The following is a 23,936-nucleotide window of genomic DNA, read 5'->3' as shown; positions in this document are numbered from 1 at the left end:
ATCCCCAGGAACATGTTGAACCAGACGGTAACTAAGACAGTAACACTTCATCCTGACCTCTGTGGGGCCTGTCCTCATGGACCTGTAGCATAACACCCTGACACTAAAATACAAAGTATGTTCATTAAGAATGCACATACTGTCCCTCCTCTGTCTTTCAATGTAGTCAAACTTGTTGAAGAAAAACAATAAGTTTAACGTTACAGAAATAAAAGCTTAATTACTCACCCTCCTAATTGTAGACGTAACTTCACGAGTACAACTTGAAACATTTCTCCCGCTTGCTGCTGGGTGCAGGTGAAAGCAGGTCGACATTTCTGTTTACATCGCTGACATTTGTCACAGGTAAATCTTGTAGGTATCGCAACAAACATGACGTTGTCACACAGCGACAAGCTGGACACTGGATTGACCAAATAACTACACACTCTTATTTACATTGGACACGTTATTCAAACCGACAGCCTGTGTGTTGTTTGCAAAACACTGCCACTGAAATACCACACTAAATTATCAAGCCCCTGCCCCCAGAATGCACATGTTCAAAGCCATGTAACCAATTAGATCACTTAGAAACCTGAGCTTGAACACTTTGTTGTGCACAACAATGGAGGCCACTTTTGGAGAGAGAGTTAGAGGAAGAGGTAAATGCAATATACTGTATTTTGTCTTCACTACCATACAGTAACTATATGTTCATGTCATCTTCACTCTCAGTAAAGTAATTGTGTCTGATACTGTTATGAGTATTGAGAATAAATCTATTTGTGTGTTTCCACATTGCATGTGTTCATTCATAGTCCATATTTACAGCGTGCTACAAATGAAAATGCCTACAACTTTGACTTGAATGTCTTGTTTATTAATCAACTAATGGACAGTGTTTCAATTCAGTTCATGTAAGCCTTACACACACATTCCTCTTTTGAGCGTCGAGTGATTATGGCCTGCATGTCTTTCTGTTCTAACTCAGCTGTCAGCTTCTCACTGTCCTAATGTGCACAATGTAGTGACTGCTTTTTTGTCTTTTGTTTTCTTAGTTATGTTCTCTGTATTTTATATGTTTGTGTTATGTGTTATGTGTAACGTTGCTGCCTTCTTGGCCAGGTCAGCATTGCAAATGAGATTCTATCTCAATGCTTTTATCTGGTTAAATAAAGGTTAAATAAAAAAAAAAAAAAAATAAAATTAGCAGTTTAGACAAACATCAAATTCATAATGTAGACTAGTTGGACAAATTAACAACTGTTCCATTTATTGTGTGAACTGTTTTAGGGGTCGACTGTATGATATATCGTTCTCCCGCTTGCTGCTGGGTGCTGGTGAAAGTAGGGCGATAGTTCTTATCTTATCTTGCAGGTATGCAACAAACATGACGCTGTCACCAGTCTATGGTTGTCACACAGCGGGAAGCTGGACAGACCGGAAACCGGAAGTCAGCTAAATAAAGTTATGCACAGTGCTTGCATACTTATATTGATCTCTATAAACGCATATCTGCATGTGAATGCAGAGATAAACTTATCCTCGTCAGACTTCTGGGTTCCAGGATTTAACTTTTACAGCATATCCTCGTGTCTTTTATTTTGAAATATATTCTTTAACTTCCGGTCCACCGGACTGCTTTACTTCATTCTTCAATACAAAACGGAAAATTGAATGAAGTCGTTATCAAAAACCTAAATCAGACCGTTTTTTTATTAGGTCTTCTTGTTATCCGTTTTTTGATTCAGACAACATAAACAGGAAAACGGCTTTGGTTTCACGTTTTTGATTTAAAACGAAAAATGGCTGGTATTTTCATTTTTCTCATTTTTTGGTTCAAACGAAAAATCAAACTAACAAAACGTACACTTACCTTTTTTTAATTAGGTTTTCTCGTTATCCGTGTTTTTATTCAGACAACAACGGAAAAACGGCTTTGGTTTCCCGTTTTTTCGTTTTAAATAAAAAACGAAAAAACGGAAAAAGGCTGGTATTTCCGTTTTTTGGCTTTTGTTTAAAACGAAAAATCAAACTGACAAAAAGTACACGGACCCCCTACGTCCATTTATATATACAGTCTATGGTTACAACACACAGAGTAAAACTCTGCCCCTCATGTGCAGTATAGGCTGGCCCGATAGGCTGTTCAATGGGGCTGATGTGTTGTCTAGATTCTGCCAGAAGGAAAATCAGCGGGGAGGTGCCACATTGGTTTTCTTCCCGACTGCAACGCTGGTCCCGCAAATCAAGCAAGAACGTGATTGGTCGATATTCATTGTGGGGGTGCGGGGGGGGGGAGGGGTGTTATAGAGTTGTAGTAAGTAGATAGAGTTCGCTATAGGCGCATTCACACCGCAGTACTTTTCCCACAAAGGTTCATGAGAACTTAGTTCATGAGAACTCTTTAGTTCATGAGAACTCTTTAGTTCATGAGAACTCTTTAGTTCTCATGAACTAAGTACAGATCGCGTTCACACCGGAATAAATCCCTGGGGGTGGATTAGGCAAATGAAGCCGCTGACGTCACTTCTTCTTCTTCTGCTTTGGGTTTACTGGCAGGCCGCAAACAACTTCACGGCGTATACTGCCGCCCAAAGTTCCCGGCCGGAAGTTCCCGGAGTTGGGGACTGGCTTAGAAGCTGCTGGGACTCCCAGCAGCTTCTACTGAAGCCTTCCGAGTAAATCGCCAGAACGCCGACACCTCCTCATCTCCACCGCTCCCATGTTTTATTTTGTGTTGCCATAAGTTAGTCTCTCTGCGTTTCTGCGCTGGGCTAATGCTAATGCTAATAATGCTAATGCGAGGATAATAAAATGGCGGCTTCACAAAACTTTTTGGGAGTTTTACGGGGCGTGGTTTGCAATCCTTCCAGCCAATCAGAAATAGGACTGAAAAGGGGGTAAAAAGGTTCTCATGAACTCATTTTAGTACCGGCTCTTTTTGGTGTGAACGCGACAAAAGAGTTCTCATGAACTAAGTTCTCATGAACCTTTGTGGGAAAAGTACTGCGGTGTGAATGCGCCTTATGATTTAGGCAGTCTATGGATTTAGGTTTCGTTTATGCATTTTTTGTTTTGTGTATTTTATACATTTTGGATTTGCTTGGCGAGCTATTTTTAGAACATGCCCGGCAGGCGACTCACGTTGTCCCTGCGGGCGACTAAGTGCCCGTGGGCACCGTGTTGGCTACCCCTGCTCTACGGCATACCATCCAACCTTCTCAATAAACTCCAACATATCCAAAACTCTGCTGCCCGCCTCCTCACCCACACCCGCTCCCGAGACCACATCACTCCCGTCCTCCAGAACCTCCACTGGCTCCCCGTCCGTCAAAGAATCGACTTCAAAGTCCTCCTGATTACTCACAAAGCCCTCAACAATCAGGCCCCCCCTACCTCACAGACCTGCTGCACCACCACACCCCTTCCCGCTGCCTCCGCTCATCAGAAGCCAACATCCTATCCATCCCCACCCACATCAATCACCGGACCTGGGGGGACATAGCCTTCTCCGTCGCTGCCCTCCTCCCTCTGGAAACTCACTCCCCCAACCCATCAGAGACTGCACTGACCTCACCACCTTCAAAAAACTCACAAACACTCACCTCTTCAATCTGGCTTTTAATGTGTGATTGTTTTTGTATTATTTGACTTTAACTTTAACGATATATTTATTTGTTGTTCCTTTCTTTTCTCTTCACTATATCTGTAAAGCGTCTTTGAGCACCTGTAAAAGCGCTAACTAAATAAATCTATTATTATTATCTATTATATTGCACCTAACTGTCCCCTTTCTCTGCAAATGCAAAGTCACAAAGATCAGGGCTGATAGCCGCCCACAGTCACAGTGAAAATATTAACGTCTTCAGAGAGTTGGTGGGAACTAAAGCACCATAAGAGGCGTTTATTTTGTGATACAGTGACAAGCTGTTCATGAAACTGTCATGAAAAATAAATGAAAATACCTTACATGGTATTTTTTTTAAAGTACAACAAAGTCAATTTAGTTTTACAAAAGATAAATAAATTATTCCTTCCTTCTCCCTGCTCATCTCAGTCCAGGCCCGGGTGAACATTTGTACTTCTCCTTTCTCTGAATTGCCTCCGGGATGTTTGGATGGAAGGGACATTTTGGCAACCCCCTCCTGACAAGACTCTGGCTGACTTCCCCCCTCACAACGACTCATCGGCCTCAAGCGTGTTTAGGCTTTGCTACATGGATAATTGCAATCAAACATAAGAAAAAAGGGGAATTCTAGACTTTACAGGCATATTTGCAGTGTAGATGGCAGATTTGCAAGGTGCAAGTGATGCGCAATTCATGGAGATATCAGTGGATGCAACCCATTCTGTGTGAATTTGCACCCCTCAGTGTTAAATAACATAAGTCAGATGTGGGCTAATACCCTTTATAATCACTTTTCTGTATATTTGAGCCTGAACACATTTTAGACATGAGCAGCCTGAAAGGAACCCAGAAAATATTATAAAGCAAGCCTCAAAAACTCTTGCTCATGATGATTTAAAGGGGACCTATGATGCAAAATGCACTTTTGTATGTCTTTTATACATGAATATGTGTCCCCGGTGTGTCAGGGAACTGTCAGAAAAACCAACCCTCTCTCTTTTCCTCCATACCCAAATCTCTAAAAACGGGGCTGCAACGGATCTGATACAGACTGATCCAGATTTGAAAATAGTCTGACATCAGTGACGAGGAGCTCCGCCTATATGGCCAACTCTCCACCTATCAGGGGAATGAGGAAAGCGCTGGAGACGCTGTAGTACATATGCCAGGCCTGTAAGTGGCGCTGTAGTCTGCCACAAAAGCAGAATCAGTCCTTGCAAAAACAGGGCTGGAAAAGAGGAAATAGAGCGAAATGAGGCATGGCTAAAATGCATGATCTGTTTGGTATTTTGAAAAAAAACACTTCACAGACATGTTTTATATAGGTATGGCCCTACGATATATGTTTCAAATATAGTATGTTAGGTCCACTTTAACTTCACACTCCCATGGACACTCCCTCATAGACAAGGCAGAATTTCAGAAAATGTGCTTATTTAAAGTGCTGAAGGCATTTTGTGTTTATTTATGCTATACAACATTTCTAGGGGTAGTAAGGGGTGCTGAATCCAAATCTGCTGTATATGAAGCTCAAACATTTCCCAGAATGCCTACAAATTGAGAAATCCAACATGGCCACTACCGCCAGGCTGAAATCACACTTTTTGACTAAACAAGGTACAAACTTGAATTAAATGTGTTTTCACACATGGGGAATGTGTCTGCGCCGCGGTGACCCGGTGGAATACAGCCAGGGTAAGGGAGGACTGGCCATCTGTGTGTTCTGGAGAATCACAGAACGGCCGGTCGTCAGCGGGCCGTTGACGGCATCATGTAAGTTGCGGCGACAGAGGTCCACAGTTGCCCCGCAGTGAGGCTCCCCCCGCCCTCCCGTAGACAGTTCACGAGCTCAGTCACTTCATAACACCATAGATGGATCGCGGTAAACGCTCTAAAGTGAGGCTCCACTACACTAAAAAATAAAAAGACAAGGCACAGTTTAATAGCTTGCCACAGGCATAGCTCAGTTAAAATAAAGCACAGCTATTGTGCAATACATTTGTATTACATGTACTGTAAATGTCAGTTAAAGTGACGACATTACCTATTGACGCAGCAACCACTGTAAGTTATATTCTTGTTTAATTAGACTTCTCTGTTTCATTTATTCGACTCTGTATAAATTGTTATTGTAGCGTAAACGGCTAAATCGCGTTTGAGAGATTTTAAATCTCAGATCTGCTCAGGTGAAACCTGCTTTACAGGTCTCAGCACTCAAGCCTGCATTAATATAGGCACGGCCAGTCTATTGTCGCCCATCAGCTGTAGATAGTTAACTAATTAGAGGGCCGTGGCCCTACAGCTGTGAGAACTGAGCAATCAGGCGTCCATTTCGGGTAGCTCTTTCCTGGAGCGTCAGCTTCAGCGTCAGACAGCCGAAGACTGACAAAGACATTGGAGTCCTGCGGGAGTAAGACTGACAAAGACATTGGAGTCCTGCGGGAGTCACGAGGGAGGCAAAGAGGAGGCAAATCCTACTCTGATCGAGCTGGTGTCTTATTTCTCTTTTCTTTAGTTTTCTAGCCCCGCATGCTATAATCATGTGTATTTTCTCTATTCCTGTTCATGTGTCTTCTCGCAATTATCACTGGCCCCGTGTATCTCCTAATCGATATAACCGGCCTGTTCTCGTCTATCCCACGTGCTCCACTGAGATCCAACATCTAGTTTCTGGTGGCCTGTGGAATTGCCAGTCAGCTGTTCCTAAGGCTGACTTCATCTCTGGCTACGCCTCCCTGCAGTCTCTGGATTTCCTTGCTCTCACTGAGACCTGGATTACTCCATCCAACACATCCACCCCAGCAGCTCTCTCCACTGCATATTCCTTCTCCCATACACCCAGACCCACTGGCAGAGGAGGTGGCACTGGTCTCCTGCTCTCTCCTAAATGGAGCTTTTCCCTCTTCAAGCTACCTAACTTCACTCCTTCCACCTTTGAATTCCATGCCGTCACAGTAACCCATCCTATACAGTTAACCATTGTTGTTCTCTACCGTCCACCAGGCGCCTTGGGGGACTTCTTGGAGGAATTAGATAATCTCCTCTCACTCATCCCTGAAACTGGCCCTCCCGCTGTACTTCTCGGAGACTTTAACCTCCAGACGGGGAAGATAGACGAACTAACATTTCTGTTAACCGCCTTTGCTTTCTCACTGTCTCCGTCCCCACCGACTCATAAAGCTGGCAATGTCCTTGATCTCATATTCTCAAGGAACTGCGCTACTTCTAACCTCTCTGTAAACCCGCTCCACACATCCGATCACTTCTTCATTTCATTCTCTCTATCCCTTTCCAAACATAACAAACTAATCTCTTCTCATCCTGCACTTGTCCGCCGTAACCTTCGCTCCCTCTCTCCCTCTACCTTTGCCTCGTCGGTGCTCTCAGCCCTCCCTTCCTCTGATTCGTTCCATCTCCTGCCTCCAAACTCTGCTGCAGAAACTCTCCTCTCTACTCTCTCATCCACTCTGGACTCGCTCTGTCCTCTCACATCTCGGCAGGCTCGTCAGTCCCCTCCTGCTCCCTGGCTAAATGATGCACTGCGTGCTAATAGCACCATCCTTAGGGCAGCAGAGCGGAAATGGTGGAAATCCAAACACCGTGACGACCTCCTAACCTATCAGGCTCTACTCTCCTCTTTCTCTGCTTCGATCTCTCAGGCAAAAAGCACTTTCTTTCAAGATAAGATCCAATCTTCCTATTCCAATCCTAAAAAACTATTTTCCATCTTCTCCACCCTCTTGGACCCTCCAAAAGCTCCTCCCCCCTCCTCACTTCTGTCAAGCGACTTTGTTACCCACTTTGAAAAAAAGGTTGATGATATTCGCTCTTCTTTTTCTGACTCACCTTTACTCACCGCTGGGTCACCAGACCTTCCTTCCACCAACACACTGACCTCCTTTTCCCCTCTCTCTCCAAGTGAGGTTCTTACCCTCATTACCTCTGCCCGCCCTACCACCTGTCCTCTGGACCCTATCCCTTCAAACCTCCTTCAGACTATCGCTCCTGATATTCTACCGTTTCTCACCCATTTCATCAACACTTCTCTAACTTCTGGTCACTTTCCAAACAGTCTCAAGGAGGCAAGAGTAAACCCTCTCCTAAAGAAACCCACTCTCAACCCGTCTGATGTTATAAACTACAGGCCTGTCTCTCTCCTCCCGTTCCTGTCTAAAACACTTGAACGCGCTGTCTTTAAACAACTCTCCTGTTATCTCAATCAGAACAACCTTCTGGATCCGCACCAGTCTGGTTTCAAGGCAGGTCACTCCACAGAAACTGCTCTCATTGCTGTCACGGAGGAACTGCACACTGCCAAAACTGCATCCCTCTCCTCTGTCATCATCCTATTGGACCTGTCTGCTGCATTCGACACGGTGAATCATCAGATCCTCCTTCGCACTCTCCAAAAACTTGGAGTTTCAGGCTCTGCACTTTCCCTCCTCACCTCATACCTGAAAGACCGTACCTACAGGGTGACTTGGAGAGGGTCTGAGTCCGACCATTGTCAATTAACTACGGGGGTCCCTCAGGGCTCTGTTCTTGGTCCCCTCCTCTTCTCCCTGTACACAAACTCGCTCGGATCAGTCATTAGCCCGCATGGTTTTTCTTACCACTGCTACGCTGATGACACCCAATTAATTCTGTCCTTTCCCCGCTCAGAGACCCAAGTCGTTGCACGCATCTCTGCTTGTCTAGCTGACATCTCTCAGTGGATGTCTGCTCACCACCTCAAGCTCAACCTTGACAAGACTGAGCTGCTCTTCCTCCCGGGAAAAGATTGTCCCACTCTTGACCTAACAATCAACATCGGCACCTCAGTTGTTTCCCCGACTCAGACTGCAAGGAATCTGGGTGTGACCCTAGATAACAACCTGTCCTTCACTGCAAACATCGCTGCTACAACCCGTTGCTGCAGATACACGCTTTACAACATCAGGAAGATACGTCCCCAGCTGACTCAGAAAGCGACTCAGGTTCTGGTCCAGGCTCTCGTCATCTCACGCCTAGACTACTGCAACTCCCTCCTGGCTGGTCTACCTGCATGTGCCATCCGACCTCTGCAGCTCATCCAGAATGCAGCGGCTCGTCTGGTCTTCAACCTTCCTAAATTCTCCCACACCACTCCGCTCCTCCGCTCCCTTCACTGGCTTCCGGTAACTGCTAGAATCCACTTCAAGACACTGGTACTTGCTTACCATGCTGCGAATGGATCTGGCCCTTCCTACATCCAGGACATGGTTAAACCGTACACCCCAGCGCGTGCACTACGCTCTGCATCAGCCAAACGACTCGTTGCGCCCTCGCTGCGAGGGGGACCCAAGTTCCCATCGGCGAAAACACGTGGGTTTGCTGTCCTGGCTCCAAGATGGTGGAATGAGCTCCCCATTGACATCAGGACGGCAGATAGCTTGCACATCATCCGGCGCAAACTGAAAACTCATCTCTTTCGACTCCACTTCGAGCGTTAGAACTATTAACGAAGCACTTTTATACTAATAAAGGACTGGCTTACCTAAAGCCAGTTGAGTAGCACTTGAAATGTGTGGCTCTATGAAACCTGATGTACTTATATGATTCTGTTTTCTTCAAGGTTGTGTCTTCCTGGTCGAATGTACTTATTGTAAGTCGCTTTGGATAAAAGCGTCAGCTAAATGCAATGTAATGTAATGTAATGTAAAAAGCTTAAAAGAATAAAGATATTTTTGTTATCTAAACGTTTGACCTCTTTCTTTTACAATTTTGGAATCGAAACGGGGAATCGATAAGAACCGGAATCGATAAGCAGAACCAGAATCGGAATCGATACATTTCAAACGATACCCATCCCTAGTCATCAGTGATAAATAAGTTGCCAGACTCAACCAGGGCTTGCTTAGAAAGTGCATTAATAAACATTTTATTTGGCCACCAAACCATAACGTAAACATGACACGATTAGGCCTACAGTGGAGAAACAGTACCGTCAACAAAGCCCTATATATGCCTTTATTTACTCCAATACAGTAAGAACATACTGTATGGGTAGCATTTGAATGTTCAAGTCAACAACAATACAAATCATACTGAAATGGTAAACATCTCATAAAACACCACCATATATCAATGATTAAAAAAATAATAATGTAAAAATATATTAAAACAACAAATAAACCCAAATGATAGCTCTCAGGCCATCCAGTGTTAAGGCAATGAAGAAGGAGTGGGCCTGTTCACACTGCCCTTTTTACATCAAACCCTACGGGAAATTGCCAAAAGGCAGGCACTTTTAAGCGTCATCTTCAGTGTTCCGGCAGGTGTTGTCATGTTTCCTGCAGTTGCATGCCTCTATACATTCCATGTGACTCTTTCTGAATAGAATAGAATCAAATAGGCATATTATGACCAGTACAATTACAGGTACATTGGAATACACGTTACAGTTATCCTTACACTTATTGTGTTTCTTTGTTACTTTTTTTTCTCAGTTATAGGTTCACAATTATCCGGTTATGGTTTCAACAATCTGTTAACAACAAACAGTCAGCAGTATGCAGTCTGGCAGGCTGATATTCTCAACCAGTCTATCATATTTTTACGATCTTGTACACATTAATCACCATCAGCTAATCCTCTATACACATACCTGCAGCTGCAGCGTTGGCTGAGGCATCTTCTGGCATAGGTGGCAAAGACAGTAGCCGTGGCACTAACTGACCTTCCTTATGTATCCATCCCATTTCATCCAATGGAGGAAGATCAGGATGCAGAAACTTCACTGCATCTGAGGTTGGTGGCAGAGTCTCTTGTGGACGACCTTTGAAAAACAACTTCACTCTTGCTTTGTTGCATGTAGAAAACCTCTGGCACACCATACATCTTACAGATACATTTCTCTGTTGATGTCACAATACCTTCTGTGAGAGGGCCCTTCCCAAGGCCAGTAAGATCGGTGTGATGTTGCTCTAACACCTGCCAGGCTGTTTTCTTTCCATGACCGCTGAACTGAGACACACTATCACAGCCAGTGATGGCATGGAAGGCAAGGAGTGTGTCCACTTGATCATCAGATAGTAACTTGCAAATGTCATGTACCGGAAAATACTTTTTCGGATCTGCAATGCCATATGGACCATGTTCAAGAACAGATTTTGATCTGCATGTTTGAATGTAGGAATGACTCTATGAATATTGGCGCTGTCGTCTTTCACCATTGCTGATACTGGAATATGCCAATAACTTGGTCTTGCAAGTCATGTGATATCTTCTATGGATGGAACCAAGACAGTGCGAGGTCCATTTCGAGGCTGATCATGCAGTACAACAACGTCGTATATGCCCTCAAGACGATCAGCTATTTGTTCCTTGAAGGTGTTCCTTCGGCTTTGAAATCTAGCTGGTACATCTAGTTGAGCCTCATTAGCTAGTGTACAGTACTGGTATGTACAAGATCCAGAATATTCGCTTGCTTTGCTGATTGTTGAAGTTCTTGGCAGATCCACTCTAACGGCATGCCTGTGCTCCGAAGTGACATCTCTTCCATACGTTTGGTCCTACGTTCGAACTTGGTCTTGCAAGTCATGTGATATCCTCCATCTGCAGCTATTGGATCATTTACACAGGCTAGTCGCACTCTTAAGAAGGAGTCATACTTTGCTGCTTGTAGTATTTTGCTGCTGACTTTCGTTACTTGGATGAGATGTAGTTTTTCTTTCCGATCTTGTTGGGAAATGATACACTGCTTCCAATCTATTGGAGGTATTTTGCTCCGTAGACTAATATTTTGCGGAGTTGTTGCAGACGAACTTTGTTTGGTATTTTGTTTTGATTCTGCCTTCAATTTCCTTTCAATTTCACGTTTATTCATGTATTTTGCTCGGCAGTCCTTATGCCATAAGAATTGTTGAGGCGAGTCTCCTTGAAGTATCTCAGTAAGTCGATTGTTAGCCAGACTAAGATTGGTTAAAAATACCTCATGAAAGAACAACGAAGAAGTGAGACCCGGAGGAAGCCCGGGGTCCCCTTCTGGAGCCAGGCCCAGAAGGAGGACTCGTCAGCGAGCGTCTGGTGGCCGGGCTTGCCACGGAGCCCGGCCGGGCACAGCCCGAAAAGGCAACGTGGGCAACACCTCCGCTTCTCCGTCCCGTGGGCCCACCACCTACGGGAAACGGTGATGGGGTCGGGTGCGCTACCAGAAGGGTGGCAGTGAAAGCAGAGGGTCTCGACGGACCAGACCCGGGCGACAGAAGCTGGCTTTGGGGACGTGGAACGTCACCTCTCTGGGGGAGAAGGAGCCGGAGCTTGTGCGGGAGGTGGAGCGTTACCAGCTGGATCTGGTTGGGCTCACCTCTACGCACAGCGTCGTCTCTGGAACCTTACTTCTGGATAGGGGTTGGACTCTATTCTTCACCGGAGTTGCTCAAGGTGTGAGGCGCCGGGCGGGTGTGGGGATACTCACAAATCCCCGGTTGGGTGCTTCGTTGTTGGAGTTTACCCCAGTGGACGAGAGGGTTGCCTCCCTACGCCTGCGGGTTATGGGAGGGAAAACTCTGACTGTTGTATGTGCTTATGCACCAAACAGCAGTTCAGAGTATACGGCCTTCTTGGAGACCCTGGAAAGAGTCCTGTATGGGGCTCCTGAAGGGGACTCTTTAATCTTGCTAGGAGACTTCAACGCACATGTGGGCAATGATGGAGACACTTGGAGGGGCGTGATTGGGAGGAACGGCCCCCCTGATCTGAACCGGAGTGGTGGTTTGTTACTGGACTTCTGTGCTAGTCATGGATTGGCCATAACAAACACCATTTTCTAACATAAGGATGCTCATAAGTGTACGTGGTACCAGAGCACCCTAGGCAGAAGGTCCATGATCGATTTCGTTATCGTATCATCGGAACTGAGGCCGTATGTTTTGGACACTCGGGTAAAGAGAGGGGCGGAGTTGTCAACTGATCACCATCTGGTGGTGAGTTGGGTCGAGTGGCGGGGGAAGCCTCTGGATAGACTTGGTAAGCCCAAACGTGTAGTTCGGGTGAACTGGGAACGTCTGGAGGAGGCCCAAGTTCAGGAGGCCTTCAACTCACACCTCCGGCGGAGCTTTTCGGGCATTCTTGTGGAGGTTGGGGACATTAAACCAGAGTGGTCGGTGTTCAAAGCCTCTATTGCCGAAGCCGCGGCGGGGAGCTGTGGTCTCAAGGTCTTAGATGCCTCAAGGGGCGGTAACCCTCGAACCTCCTGGTGGACACCGGTGGTCAGGGAAGCCGTCCGACTGAAAAAGGAGGCCTTCAGGGATTTGTTATCCCGGGGTGGATGAGATCCGCCCAGAAATGCTGAAGGCTCTGCGTGTTGAGGGACTGTCATGGTTGACACGTCTCATCAACGTTGCGTGGAAGTCGGAAACAGTACCAAAGGAGTGGCAGACCGGGGTGGTGGTTCCCCTTTTCAAAAAGGGGGATCAGAGGGTGTGTGTCAATTACAGAGGCATCACACTACTCAGCCTCCCCGAGAAAGTTTACTCTAAGGCAGTGCTTCTCAAAGTGTGGTCCGCGGACCACTGGTGGTCCGTGACCGCCCCCTAGTGGTCCGTGAGTATATTGGTAACATTTCACATTTGAAATAAATACATTTAAGTTTTCCGCACTCTCGCGGGAATATCTCCGCAATGGAGCGAGCTTAAGTTTCATATAGGTATATAGCCCAGATAAACACCTTCATCACACATGTGGCCACTTGTTTGTACCATTTTCAGGCGATTTGTAAAAAACGATGTGTTTTTGGATATTTGTGGAGTTAGGTGGTCCGCGAGTGTTTTTTTATTGATTAAGTGGTCCTTGGTATGAAAAAGTTTGAGAAACACTGCTCTAAGGTACTCGAAAGGAGGGTCAGGCCGATTGTCGAACCTCAGATTGAGGAGGAACAATGCGGATTCCGTCCTGGCCGTGGAACGATGGATCAGCTTTTTACTCTCGCAAGGATCCTGGAGGGGGCCTGGGAGTCTACATGTGTTTTGTAGACTTGGAGAAGGCGTATGACCGAGTTCCCAGGGAGTTACTGTGGGAGGTGCTGCGGGAGTATGGGGTGAGGGGGTCTCTACTCAGGGCCATCCAATCTCTGTACTCCCAAAGCGAGAGCTGTTTCCGGGTCCTCGGCAGTAAGTCGGACCCATTTCCAGTGAGGGTTGGCCTCCGCCAGGGCTGCGCTTTGTCACCAATCCTGTTTGTAATATACATGGATCGGATTTCAAGGTGTAGTCGTGTGGGAGGGGGTCTGCAGTTTGGTGGACTAAGGATTGCACCACTGCTTTTTGCAGATGATGTGGTTCTAATGGCTTCATCGGTCTGCGACCTCCAGCACTCACTGAATGGGTTCGCAACCGAGTGTGAAGCGGCCGGGATGAGGAACAGCACCTCCAAATCTGAGGCCATGGTTCTCAGCAGGAAACCGATGGACTGTCCACTCCAAGTAGGGAATGAGTCCTTACCCCTAGTGAAGGAGTTCAAGTATCTCGGGGTCTTGTTCTCGAGTGAGGGAACAATGGAGCGTGAGATGGGCCGGAGAATCGGAGCAGCGGGAGCGGTACTGCAGTCGCTTTACCGCACCGTTGTGACGAAAAGGGAGCTGAGCCAGAAGGCAAAGCTCTCTGTCTACCGGGCCATTTTGTTCCTACCCTCACCTATGGTCATGAAGGATGGGTCATGACCGAAAGAACGAGATCGCGGATACAAGCGGCCGAGATGGGTTTTCCTCCGCAGGGTGGCTGGTGTCTCCCTTAGGGATAAGGTGAGAAGTTCGGTCATCCGGGAGGGACTCAGAGTTGAACCGCTCCTCCTTCGCGTCGAAAGGAGCCAGTTGAGGTGGTTCGTGCACCTAGTTAGGATGCCACCTGGGCGGCTCTCTAGGGAGGTGTTCCAGGCACGTCCAGCTGGGAAGAGACCAAGGGGTAGACCTAGGACCAGGTGGAGGGATTATATCTCTTCGCTGGCCTGGGAGCGCCTTGGGATCCCCCAGTCAAAGCTGGTTGATGTGGCCAGGGAAAGGAAAGTTTGGGGCTCTCTGCTGGAACTGCTGCCCCCGCGACCCGATCACGGATAAGCGGGAGAAGATGGATTGGATGGGTATGGTCTATTGCTTCAGCCATGGTTTCGGTCGCCAATTGACTAATTCAGACCTACAAGAAAGTGCCAGAATTAGTGGCATTATGAATAAAAGTGCCATTATGTTAAGGTCGGGTAGGTAAGTTTCAGAAAACCGGCTCGAGATACACTTTTTGTTATATTCCATGGAATGCTCTTAAACATCCCGATAGCAATGAATATCTGAAGTGCTTTGACAAAAAATCCATAAAACACGTCATCTGTGGAAGCCGTAATACTGTAAAAAGTACAACCAATCAGTTTAGCCGGCCCGGCTAAACGGATTGGATTGCCGCCCCTGTCTGTCAGCCTTCCATCTCGTGCACGCACCAATGTATCTCGTGCCCTCATTGGGCGTGCCGTCATTGGGCGTGCATTGCAGCAGTACTTCAATGACTCGCCAGGCAACAGGCGGCCACTTTCACCAGTCTGCTGACGTATGTGCGCGTTCATGTGTGTTGGAGGAGGTGCTCTGTAAGGAAGTCTGAAGGAAGGGGGGTGGATTCTTTTCGGCTGTGTACTTTCAAATTTGAGTGCACTCGAGCCGGTTTCTGAAACTTACCTACCCCCACCTTTAAGTCACATTATAAAATAAATGTGCAATTCGGGAAGAGTAGTATATATGAAATAATATTTCATAATAATAATAGAGTGTTATTTAATTGATTCAGGCACCTTTGGTATTCCATAAACTCTAAGACATCGATATGTATTCATTTAGCTAGCTCATTGAGCCAGAAACTAGGCTGGCTAACGTAGCTAATTAGGCTTCTTTTAGTGATCAAAAACGTTAAAATATATAGAATGCAATACTTTGAAGTACATACAACATGTCACATCATCACCAATATTACACTGGGCATGACTTTACCTGTTAGCTGAGAAGTGTGATAATGTTTCTGAGAAGTGTGATAATGGCTAACGTTACGCTTCTTTCATAGTCCAAATATGTTTAAAATATATAAGCTGCAATTATTTACACATCACACATTACAATTATTTAAACAACATAACACATGTCACATTATCACATTAAACACATTACTTTACCTCTTTATCTGTCATGTTGCAGATCAGTCATTCTGAAGTTTGAAAATGCGAATGGCGAAGAGTGCTTGTGCGGGGGTTGGAGGGTTTTGTGGGTGGGGGTGCAACAGTGGGGAAGGCAAAGGTTCGATCACAGCACATTTGAAACATTTAACCTCAAAACAATATACAAAGTAAGTAGCCTGATAATAATGTGGGAATCTGACGTCATTGTCACCTGACGGTGTCACCTGATGCGGTCACATGACCGTAAACAGGAAGCCATAAAAAGTTTGCCGTCAGTTAAAGAAAGTCTCTCTTGGCTGCCTGTCACTGGTCTTCTCCCTCTCACAAAGGTAGGAATAACAGTTTTAAGGTGGTTTTATGGTCTTTTAAATTAACTTATGCAAGTGGCTCATTTAGTTTGGTTTTATTAGGGCGAGTGCAAGACGAGAGTTTACCATTGACGGAGGGAAACTCTCCCGACATGCACAAGACCGGGTCTGTTATGAGTAATTTGCTTTTAAATGGCGTTTTTAAACCGACGTTTTTAATTGTGTTTTAAGCAACTTATTTATGTGTTTCACAGTGCTTAATGTACACAACCGGCCCAGCTACCCGGGATATTAAGTGACCATTTCCACGGCAGGATTAAGCTGAGTTGGAAATCTACTCTGTGGAAGTATGCCTTGTTTTTAACTCTTTCATTTTATATTGAGTTGGTGAATGAGGCTGGCAACTAACATGTTATGTTGTTTCCTTTTCAAAAGGACCAGGCCAGCCACTGTCCTATAGTGTTTATTTTGTATTTTCTTGTTCATTTCTTCATGTGCAGTGTATGGCAGTATAATCATTGTATTGTTTGTGTCGTAGGTTGCGCTCCTCTGCGGCGTAGGCCTGGGCCCGGGTGGAACGCTGCCTGCCTTCAGTGTAGGGACTGCACGGTGTGACACTTTCTTTTCTGTATGCTAAATATCTCACTGTTATTATTTTATAGAGATTGTGGTTTGAATATTGCATGTTTTTGGTGTGTGGCTTTTCTTGTTTTTGTCCCTCGCTATTAGCAGGCACTGCAACCCGGCGGACCGGGCCTGCAGTCCCTCGCTATTAGCAGGCACTGCAACCCGGCGGACCGGGCTGCCCCAGCGGAGAGTAGGGTAACTTATATACGTGTTGAAATTGTATTTGCCATTTTTACACTTTACATGAATCGAATTTTAAACTATTCCAACACTGTTAAATAAAGCTGCGTATATTTTTGGAATTCATGCCTCTGTCATAATTGAACCTATTAAGGGAAGCTTTAAATCGTTCCATGACTTACATTTAGGGTCCACGGGTTCCTCCTGCCCCTTAGCAGGAGGTGGCTTTGTCAGTGACTAGCTTTACATATGGGTAACCTCAGTCACGGTTACCACAATAATAATATAATAGCTGAGTAATTATTCATAGTTAAAAACTACTATTTTTGCAATATATATGCGATCTAAGCAGTTTATTCACATTACATGTCAAATCTGAATATGGCATCAGATTGCCCATGTAGGGAGAACTACAAAAGCACATTTAATTCAAGTTCGTACTTTGTTTAGTCAAAATATATACTTAAAATAAATTTCAGGCTGGCGGTATATTTTGTTGGATTTCTCAACTTTGAGGCATTTTGACATTTTGAGCCTCATATACAGCAGATTGGATTCTGATTTTATGAAAATTGACCCCTGTCTATCAGTGACGCCTGTAGCCCCACAGAGAGCTCAAACTGCAGCTACTGTGCTGGGGAAATAACACTATGCTGAGAAAGTAGAGAAACAACAACTTACGATTTGACACACAAAAGGTAAGTTGATTCTGATTGATGCCCCCGGCAAAAACTCCAAATGTCAGCCCCGTATGAAAGAGGAAGTTGAGGAGTGTGTGCCAGCCATTCCTGCTGATGCGGATCACGCGCTGCAAACACAGAGCTCACAGTTAAAAGGATGGACTGCATGGGATGCAGTAATAAAACCAGTAATGTTGTTAACAAGAAAGCATAATTTAGCTGTGATTAAAATATAATATAGAATAGAATACAGCTAAAAAAGAGAAAACTTATTACTAATATTCTGAATCACAAAAACAAAACGTATGTATGGGTTTGGGTTGGAGCAAGCCCCCATGAAGTGCACCGGACTCTGAGGAAAATATTCGATGTGGCCAAACGGCGGTACTACACTTCCGTATCAGTCGCTGGGCCAGAATGACTTTTCCCCATCGACTTACATGGGGAAAGAGACGTATGTAAATCGTTGGATATTTTTTTTTTAACCAAATTAACTACCCAGTATGAACACTTGTATAGCCCTTATTAAAAACATTCGGTCCTCAAGTTGTAAAATGTGCTAACAACGTTTATTCTGAGAGTTATTTTTCCTTTGCATTATGAACGCGGATATAACCCACGGAACCGCGCCGCCCGGCACGTTCAATGTGACGTGTTCAGTACTACATGAATTTTACCTTTACCCATGGATGCCCAATAAGAACGGATATATGAGTATATGAATAACTTTCGTGACGTTTCGCCTCTTTCAAAGGCTGGGCCATTTTGTCTTCATGTGCCAATGAGCAACTCTCATAGGAATGAACGAGGCCCGGCCTCCCCACGCTGTATCCAGTTCTTATTAGACATCCATGGGTTGAGTTATATGAAGGGCTAATGTCAGGACATTTAAGTAAAATGTCATATAAAATCAAACTTATTTAGGAAACCAAAATATCAAATAAAAATCTAGAAAAACCTTAACACTAAGAACATTTAAAATGTTCATCTGTAAACAGCCTATTATCAACCTGAACTTAAATAGGAAGGATATGCTCTTCTCAGATCAACCCAAATGCATCGCCTCAATGTACTGAAGATTAATGGCTGGCTGTAATTGTTCTTCCTGTCCCGACCCTGCGAGACCCCTCCCTTATTTGACTTCACTGTAGGAGATGGAGATCACAATCCACTGTCCTGGTTCCATGCTTCTGTGCTTCACATGCACAGTCCAGCTGAAGCTAATGGGACATTTGAGCAGTCTTACGGCCCGTCCACACAGCAGCTTTTGGCGATTTGTCCACCGCTTCCAGCGCGCCCATTGACTTTGAATGGGGATGACGTCACTTTCCCTCGCTTGTCGCCGAACTGCATTGTGGGGGGGCGAGGCGAAGATTTCCAGGATTTCCAGGATGTTCAGGATTCCAAAGTTGAACAATGTTCAACTTTTGAGGCTGAGCTGGAAGCGACAGCCAATCAGATCCGTTTATGCAAATCTGACAGTAGAAGCTCTAGCCAATCAAACCGCGTGTAAGCAGGGAGAGCCAGACCGCAGTTCATTTCCTCATATTCCAAACGAGAAATTACGGTAGCAAATCCACCCGGTTCTTTACGACCAGACTATTTACCGGGATACAAACCGGAGGAACCAGGCATGGAGGGAGGTGCCAGAGACAGTGGATTGAAACTGGTAGGTTTTCGCCTGTTTGGGGGAGTTTATATATATATATATATTGCTCGCATAAAATCCCCGATTTTTTTTTTGCTTTGTATGTCGGGGCGGGCGGGAGATTCATGTGATTGGTTGTTGGTCGTGTTGCTCGCAAAAAATCCCCAAGCTGTCAGACACGCTCAGCTCCAAGATTTTCAAGATTTCTTCAAAGCTGCTGTGTGGACGCACCGTTAGACACTGAGAGTGCAACACTGTGTAAAACTATTCATTGGGCTGTGTTGCTTCTTCTGTGCTGCTGAAATTATGAAATTACATTACATTGCATTTAGCTGAGGCTTTTATCCAAAGCGACTTACAATAAGTGCGTTCGACCAACAAGATACAAACTTGAAGAAAACAGAATCATATAAGTACATCAGGCTTCATAGAGCAAAAACATTTCAAGTGCTACTCAACTGGCTTTAGATAAGCCAGCCCTTTGTTAGTATATAAGTGCTTTGTTAATAGTTCTATCGCTCGAAGTGGAGTCGAAAGAGATGAGTTTTCAGTCTGCGCCGGAAGATGTGCAAGCTATCTGCTGTCCTGATGTCAATGGGGAGCTCATTCCACCATTTTGGAGCCAGGATAGCAAACCCACGTGTTTTTGCTGATGGGAACTTGGGTCCCCCTCGCAGTGCGGGTGCAGCGAGCTGTTTGGTTGATGCAGAGCGGAGTGCACGTGCTGGGGTGTACAGTTTAGCCATGTCCTGGATGTAGGAAGGGCCAGATCCATTCACAGCATGGTACACAAGTACCATTGTCTTGAAGTGGATTCTAGCAGTTACTGGAAGCCAGTGAAGGCAGCGGAGGAGCGGCGTGGTGTGGGAACATGTAGGAAGGTTGAAGACCAGGCGAGCCGCTGCATTCTGGATGAGCTGCAGAGGTCGGATGGCACATGCAGGTAGACCAGCCAGGAGGGAGTTGCAGTAGTCTAGGCGTGAGATGACGAGAGCCTGGACCAGAACCTGCGTGGCTTTCTGGGTCAGGAGGGGACGTATCCTCCTGATGTTGTATATAATCCAGACACGGCCCGTCATGCTTCATGTCTGATCTCCTGCTACATCTCCTTACTTTCTTCTCAGGGTCCTGTGTTTTTACTCAGGAGTCTTTGTTTTGAACCACCGGCCACCCTGGGACCTTTGTGTTTATTTTCTCCTATATGAATGATGAGTCAGCCTGTATTTCTGCAGTGTGTTGAAGAGGAGGTCATGTGACTCAGATCTGTTGGGCAACGTTTAAATTGCTCAATATACTCCTATTATATATATATTATTCATATATGTTGGTCTATTCCTTAAACAGCATTTTTCATAATTTAGGAATATTTGGAGTTTTTCTGTGGGTCTCAGAACTGAGGTTGTTGAATGCTGTTCAGATTGTAGAGCACCTTAAGGCAAAGCTGGGATTTTGTATATTAAAGTGGACCTATCATGCTATATTTGAATAATATATTGTAGGGCCATACCTATACATGTATAAAACATGTCTGTGAAGTTTTTTTTTCAAAATACCAAACAGATCCTGCATTTTAGCCATGCCTCATTTCGCTCCATTTGCTCTTTTTTAGCCCTGTTTTTGCAAGGGCTGAATCTGTGAGAAGTCTTCTTCGCTGCTTTTGTGGCAGACTACAGCGCCACCTACAGGCCTGGCATATGTACTACAGCGTCTCCAGTGCTTTCGAACGGCAATGGCCGTGGCTGTCTCCTCCTGATAGGTGGAGAGTTGCCCATATAGGCGGAGCTCCTCGTTCCTGACGTCAGAAATATTTCAAATCTGTATCAGTCTGTATCAGATCCGTTGCAGCCCCGTTTTTAGAGATTTGGGTATGGAGGAAAAGAGAGAGGGTTGTGTTTTCTGACACTTGGTGAGTTCCCTGACACACCGGGGACACATATTCATGTATAAAAGACGTACAAAAGTGCATTTTGCATGATAGGTCCCCTTTAAGCTACATATATAAAGAAACGTACTTGATTTAAAAGTCCAGTTTGAGTATTAGAACCATGTGTTTTAAGGCTTTTTAAACAACATAACATTTTTATTTTGTTTACATAGCTATAAGACTGAAAATAAATATATCACAAAAATGTTCTTGAACATACAGTACAGTATTGCTTTGGCAGTCGGTTTCAGGATGGTGTCATTGTGTTAAAATATTTTAATTTTAAAAATACTTACTTTGGTCCCCTTTATCTAACATTAAAGTCATGATAAGAAGGGGTCACTGCAGGGTCAGTATGGACATGATGAGACCGCAGTATGTCTCAAACTAAGTGACTGAGCATGTCTAAAGGTATAGAGTTTAGAGTGCACAACAGACAATTCCCTCCTTAAATGCAGTCATGGCCTTGTGCTTGGTTGTTTGCAAATTGTGTGAAAATTGAAAAAACAGAGCTTTTAATAAATGTTCTGCTCACCTGTGGTGGACGATATAGGTCATGATGGAGACCAGCAGGCAGAGCAGCATGACTGCAGTGCAGGCGTACACCACCGGGTGCAGGTAGTCCCCGGGGTATGGGGGGGAAGGACAGCACCCTCTTCAAATCCTGCAGCAGGACACAGGTCAACGGACACAACAGATGAATAGGATATACAGAGAGATACACGCCCTCGCTTAATAAAAACAACAATGACTGTGGCCAAAAGTTATTACCAAACAGCCCAGATGGTGTTGAGTTAAGCCAGGCACGACTTGGTCAGGAGGACGGTCATTAATAATGCGTACGTTATTCGGTGCAAGGAAATAGTTTAACAATTTTGGAAAAAAAAATACACTACTTTTTCCAATGGATGGATTTATAGTTTGATTTCAAGCGCATATTTTATGTGTCGAACTAATATCGGAATTAGTTAGCCTAGCTTAGCATAAAGACTAGAAGCAGGAGGGAAGGGGCTTGCACTTTTCTGTTCAAATAGAAAATAAATACACCTACAAACTCCTCTGAAGCTCACCGATCCACATGCTGTGTCTGGTGTGGTTATTCTGTACACATTTGAAGGTGTTTACATGTATAGGTGTTTACATGTGTACAGAATACACAATGTTTGGTTTGTGTATTCTGTGTCTGGTTAGACCTAAAACTCACAGTATATGTTTTGTAATTTTGCTATTTGATTCCACTATTACTCAATTAAAAGGGTTTCACAATTATTCCTCTTATCAATCTATTGGCAATGACAGGGAGCATATATTAGGAAAGAAAAAAAGGTAAATGAAATGAACGTGTATTTTAGCCCCAGAAAACAATTTTAAAAAATGGTATAGGCCTGCATGTGTTATTGGAGGAATGTTATATAGTGAATGTCATGTGTTTCGATTAAAGTTAACAGCCATGCTGTTGTTTTGAGTTGTGACCGACTGTTTTGCCTAGCAAAATGCTTTTTTGCATTTTCACTGTTGTTTAATAAGTTTATCACCCAGGTAACGGCCCCTACACACGGCGGTGTGCGTTGCAGCTTCAACGCTTCTGCCCATTCACTTTGAATGGGGTGACGTCACGATTTGCCGAACTGCATTGTGGGAGCAAAGCGTAGCTTCTCTCGCGGTGCTCGATGGAGGCGTCAGCCAATCGAATCATATGCCAGTACATGCTCTAGCCAATCAAACCGCATGCTTGTGTGTCTAGGGCGGGAGATTCATGTGATTGGTTGTTGGTCGAGTTTCAGCCCCCCCCCGCCGGCAAGCGACAACGCACGCCGCCGTGTGTAGGGCCGTAAAGGTGGACATTAGAGTGCACATTCACATAGACAGTATTAACATTTGTGGGTGAAACATTTTTCAGCGGGTATAATAACAAGTGCATTAACCTTGTTTGTGTGCTCAAAACAAAATGTGTGTGTGTCCATCACTGTGACAATGGTATTGCAAAATCAATTTTGGTGACGATTACGGGATACCGCCCATAAAAAAAATGTAAAGGCCTGAAATCAAACAAGCATGATCACATAAAATCTGTCTCTAATGAACACTAAAGATGATTGATATAGAAAAACTATTTACAAACATAAATCTTTGTATCTTTACCATCCATTATACATGATATGAAAGCAGCACAAGAAGATGCATGTGGTTACTTTAACAAGCTGTTGTTTACCAAGAGAGTGTTAGAGCACCTAAATGACTTAGCATTTCTGCTGTACATGAAGCCATGTGTTCATCAGAGGTGTTAGGTGTATTTTTACCAGACTGTTTCACCCTTTGTGCTAAGCTAGGCTAACAAGGTCCCGATTATAGCTAGAGTTTTGCACACACACATGAATAAATAGCAGTATAGCTGATAATGCTGATGCCAACATGCTGTTATATGCAAAGTGAAGCAAAGAATGCTTGTGAAATAAACATGATTCCTTTATGCAAATGCTACCCTCCTTGCTAACAGCCAGCTCAGTGGTGCTCGTCAGAATGACTCTGGAGCCTGCAGACTTGCTGCTGGAGGTCGGGCTGAGCTGCATGTTTCCAAAGCTTTGCACAATCATTCATGCTCGTTCAGTATGAGTGCATTAATAAAGTGTCCTGACGTACCAGGATCTAGCAACATATATCACATCATTAAACATGTAAACCATGGTGAGAGGGATTACAGTGTCTCCTGAAACATGAAATTAAATTAACAAAAAGGCAAATATCAGACCTTGTTCGGGAAGCTGTATTTGTTTTTATTGGATCAGCTTTT

At 44.7% G+C, this 23,936-nt stretch overlaps 1 protein-coding gene across 1 annotated transcript in view; it reads right to left on the bottom strand.

Annotated features, from left to right (window-relative positions):
* LOC117545172 (adhesion G protein-coupled receptor A1-like) overlaps window positions 1-23,715 on the bottom strand; it is a 43,067-nt gene extending 19,352 nt beyond the window's left edge. The window contains 5 exon segments of the mRNA XM_034214862.1: window positions 17,575-17,601; window positions 17,603-17,700; window positions 21,682-21,784; window positions 21,786-21,809; window positions 23,641-23,715. Coding sequence (XP_034070753.1) covers window positions 17,575-17,601; window positions 17,603-17,700; window positions 21,682-21,784; window positions 21,786-21,809; window positions 23,641-23,715 — 327 coding nt within the window.
* Between the last annotated feature and the right edge of the window lie 221 nt (window positions 23,716-23,936).

The sequence above is a fragment of the Gymnodraco acuticeps genome, unplaced genomic scaffold, assembly GCF_902827175.1.
Source record: "Gymnodraco acuticeps unplaced genomic scaffold, fGymAcu1.1, whole genome shotgun sequence".
Lineage (NCBI taxonomy): Eukaryota > Metazoa > Chordata > Actinopteri > Perciformes > Bathydraconidae > Gymnodraco > Gymnodraco acuticeps.
The sequence above is the reverse complement of the archived record's forward strand: the minus strand, read 5'-3'. Positions and strand labels throughout refer to the sequence as shown.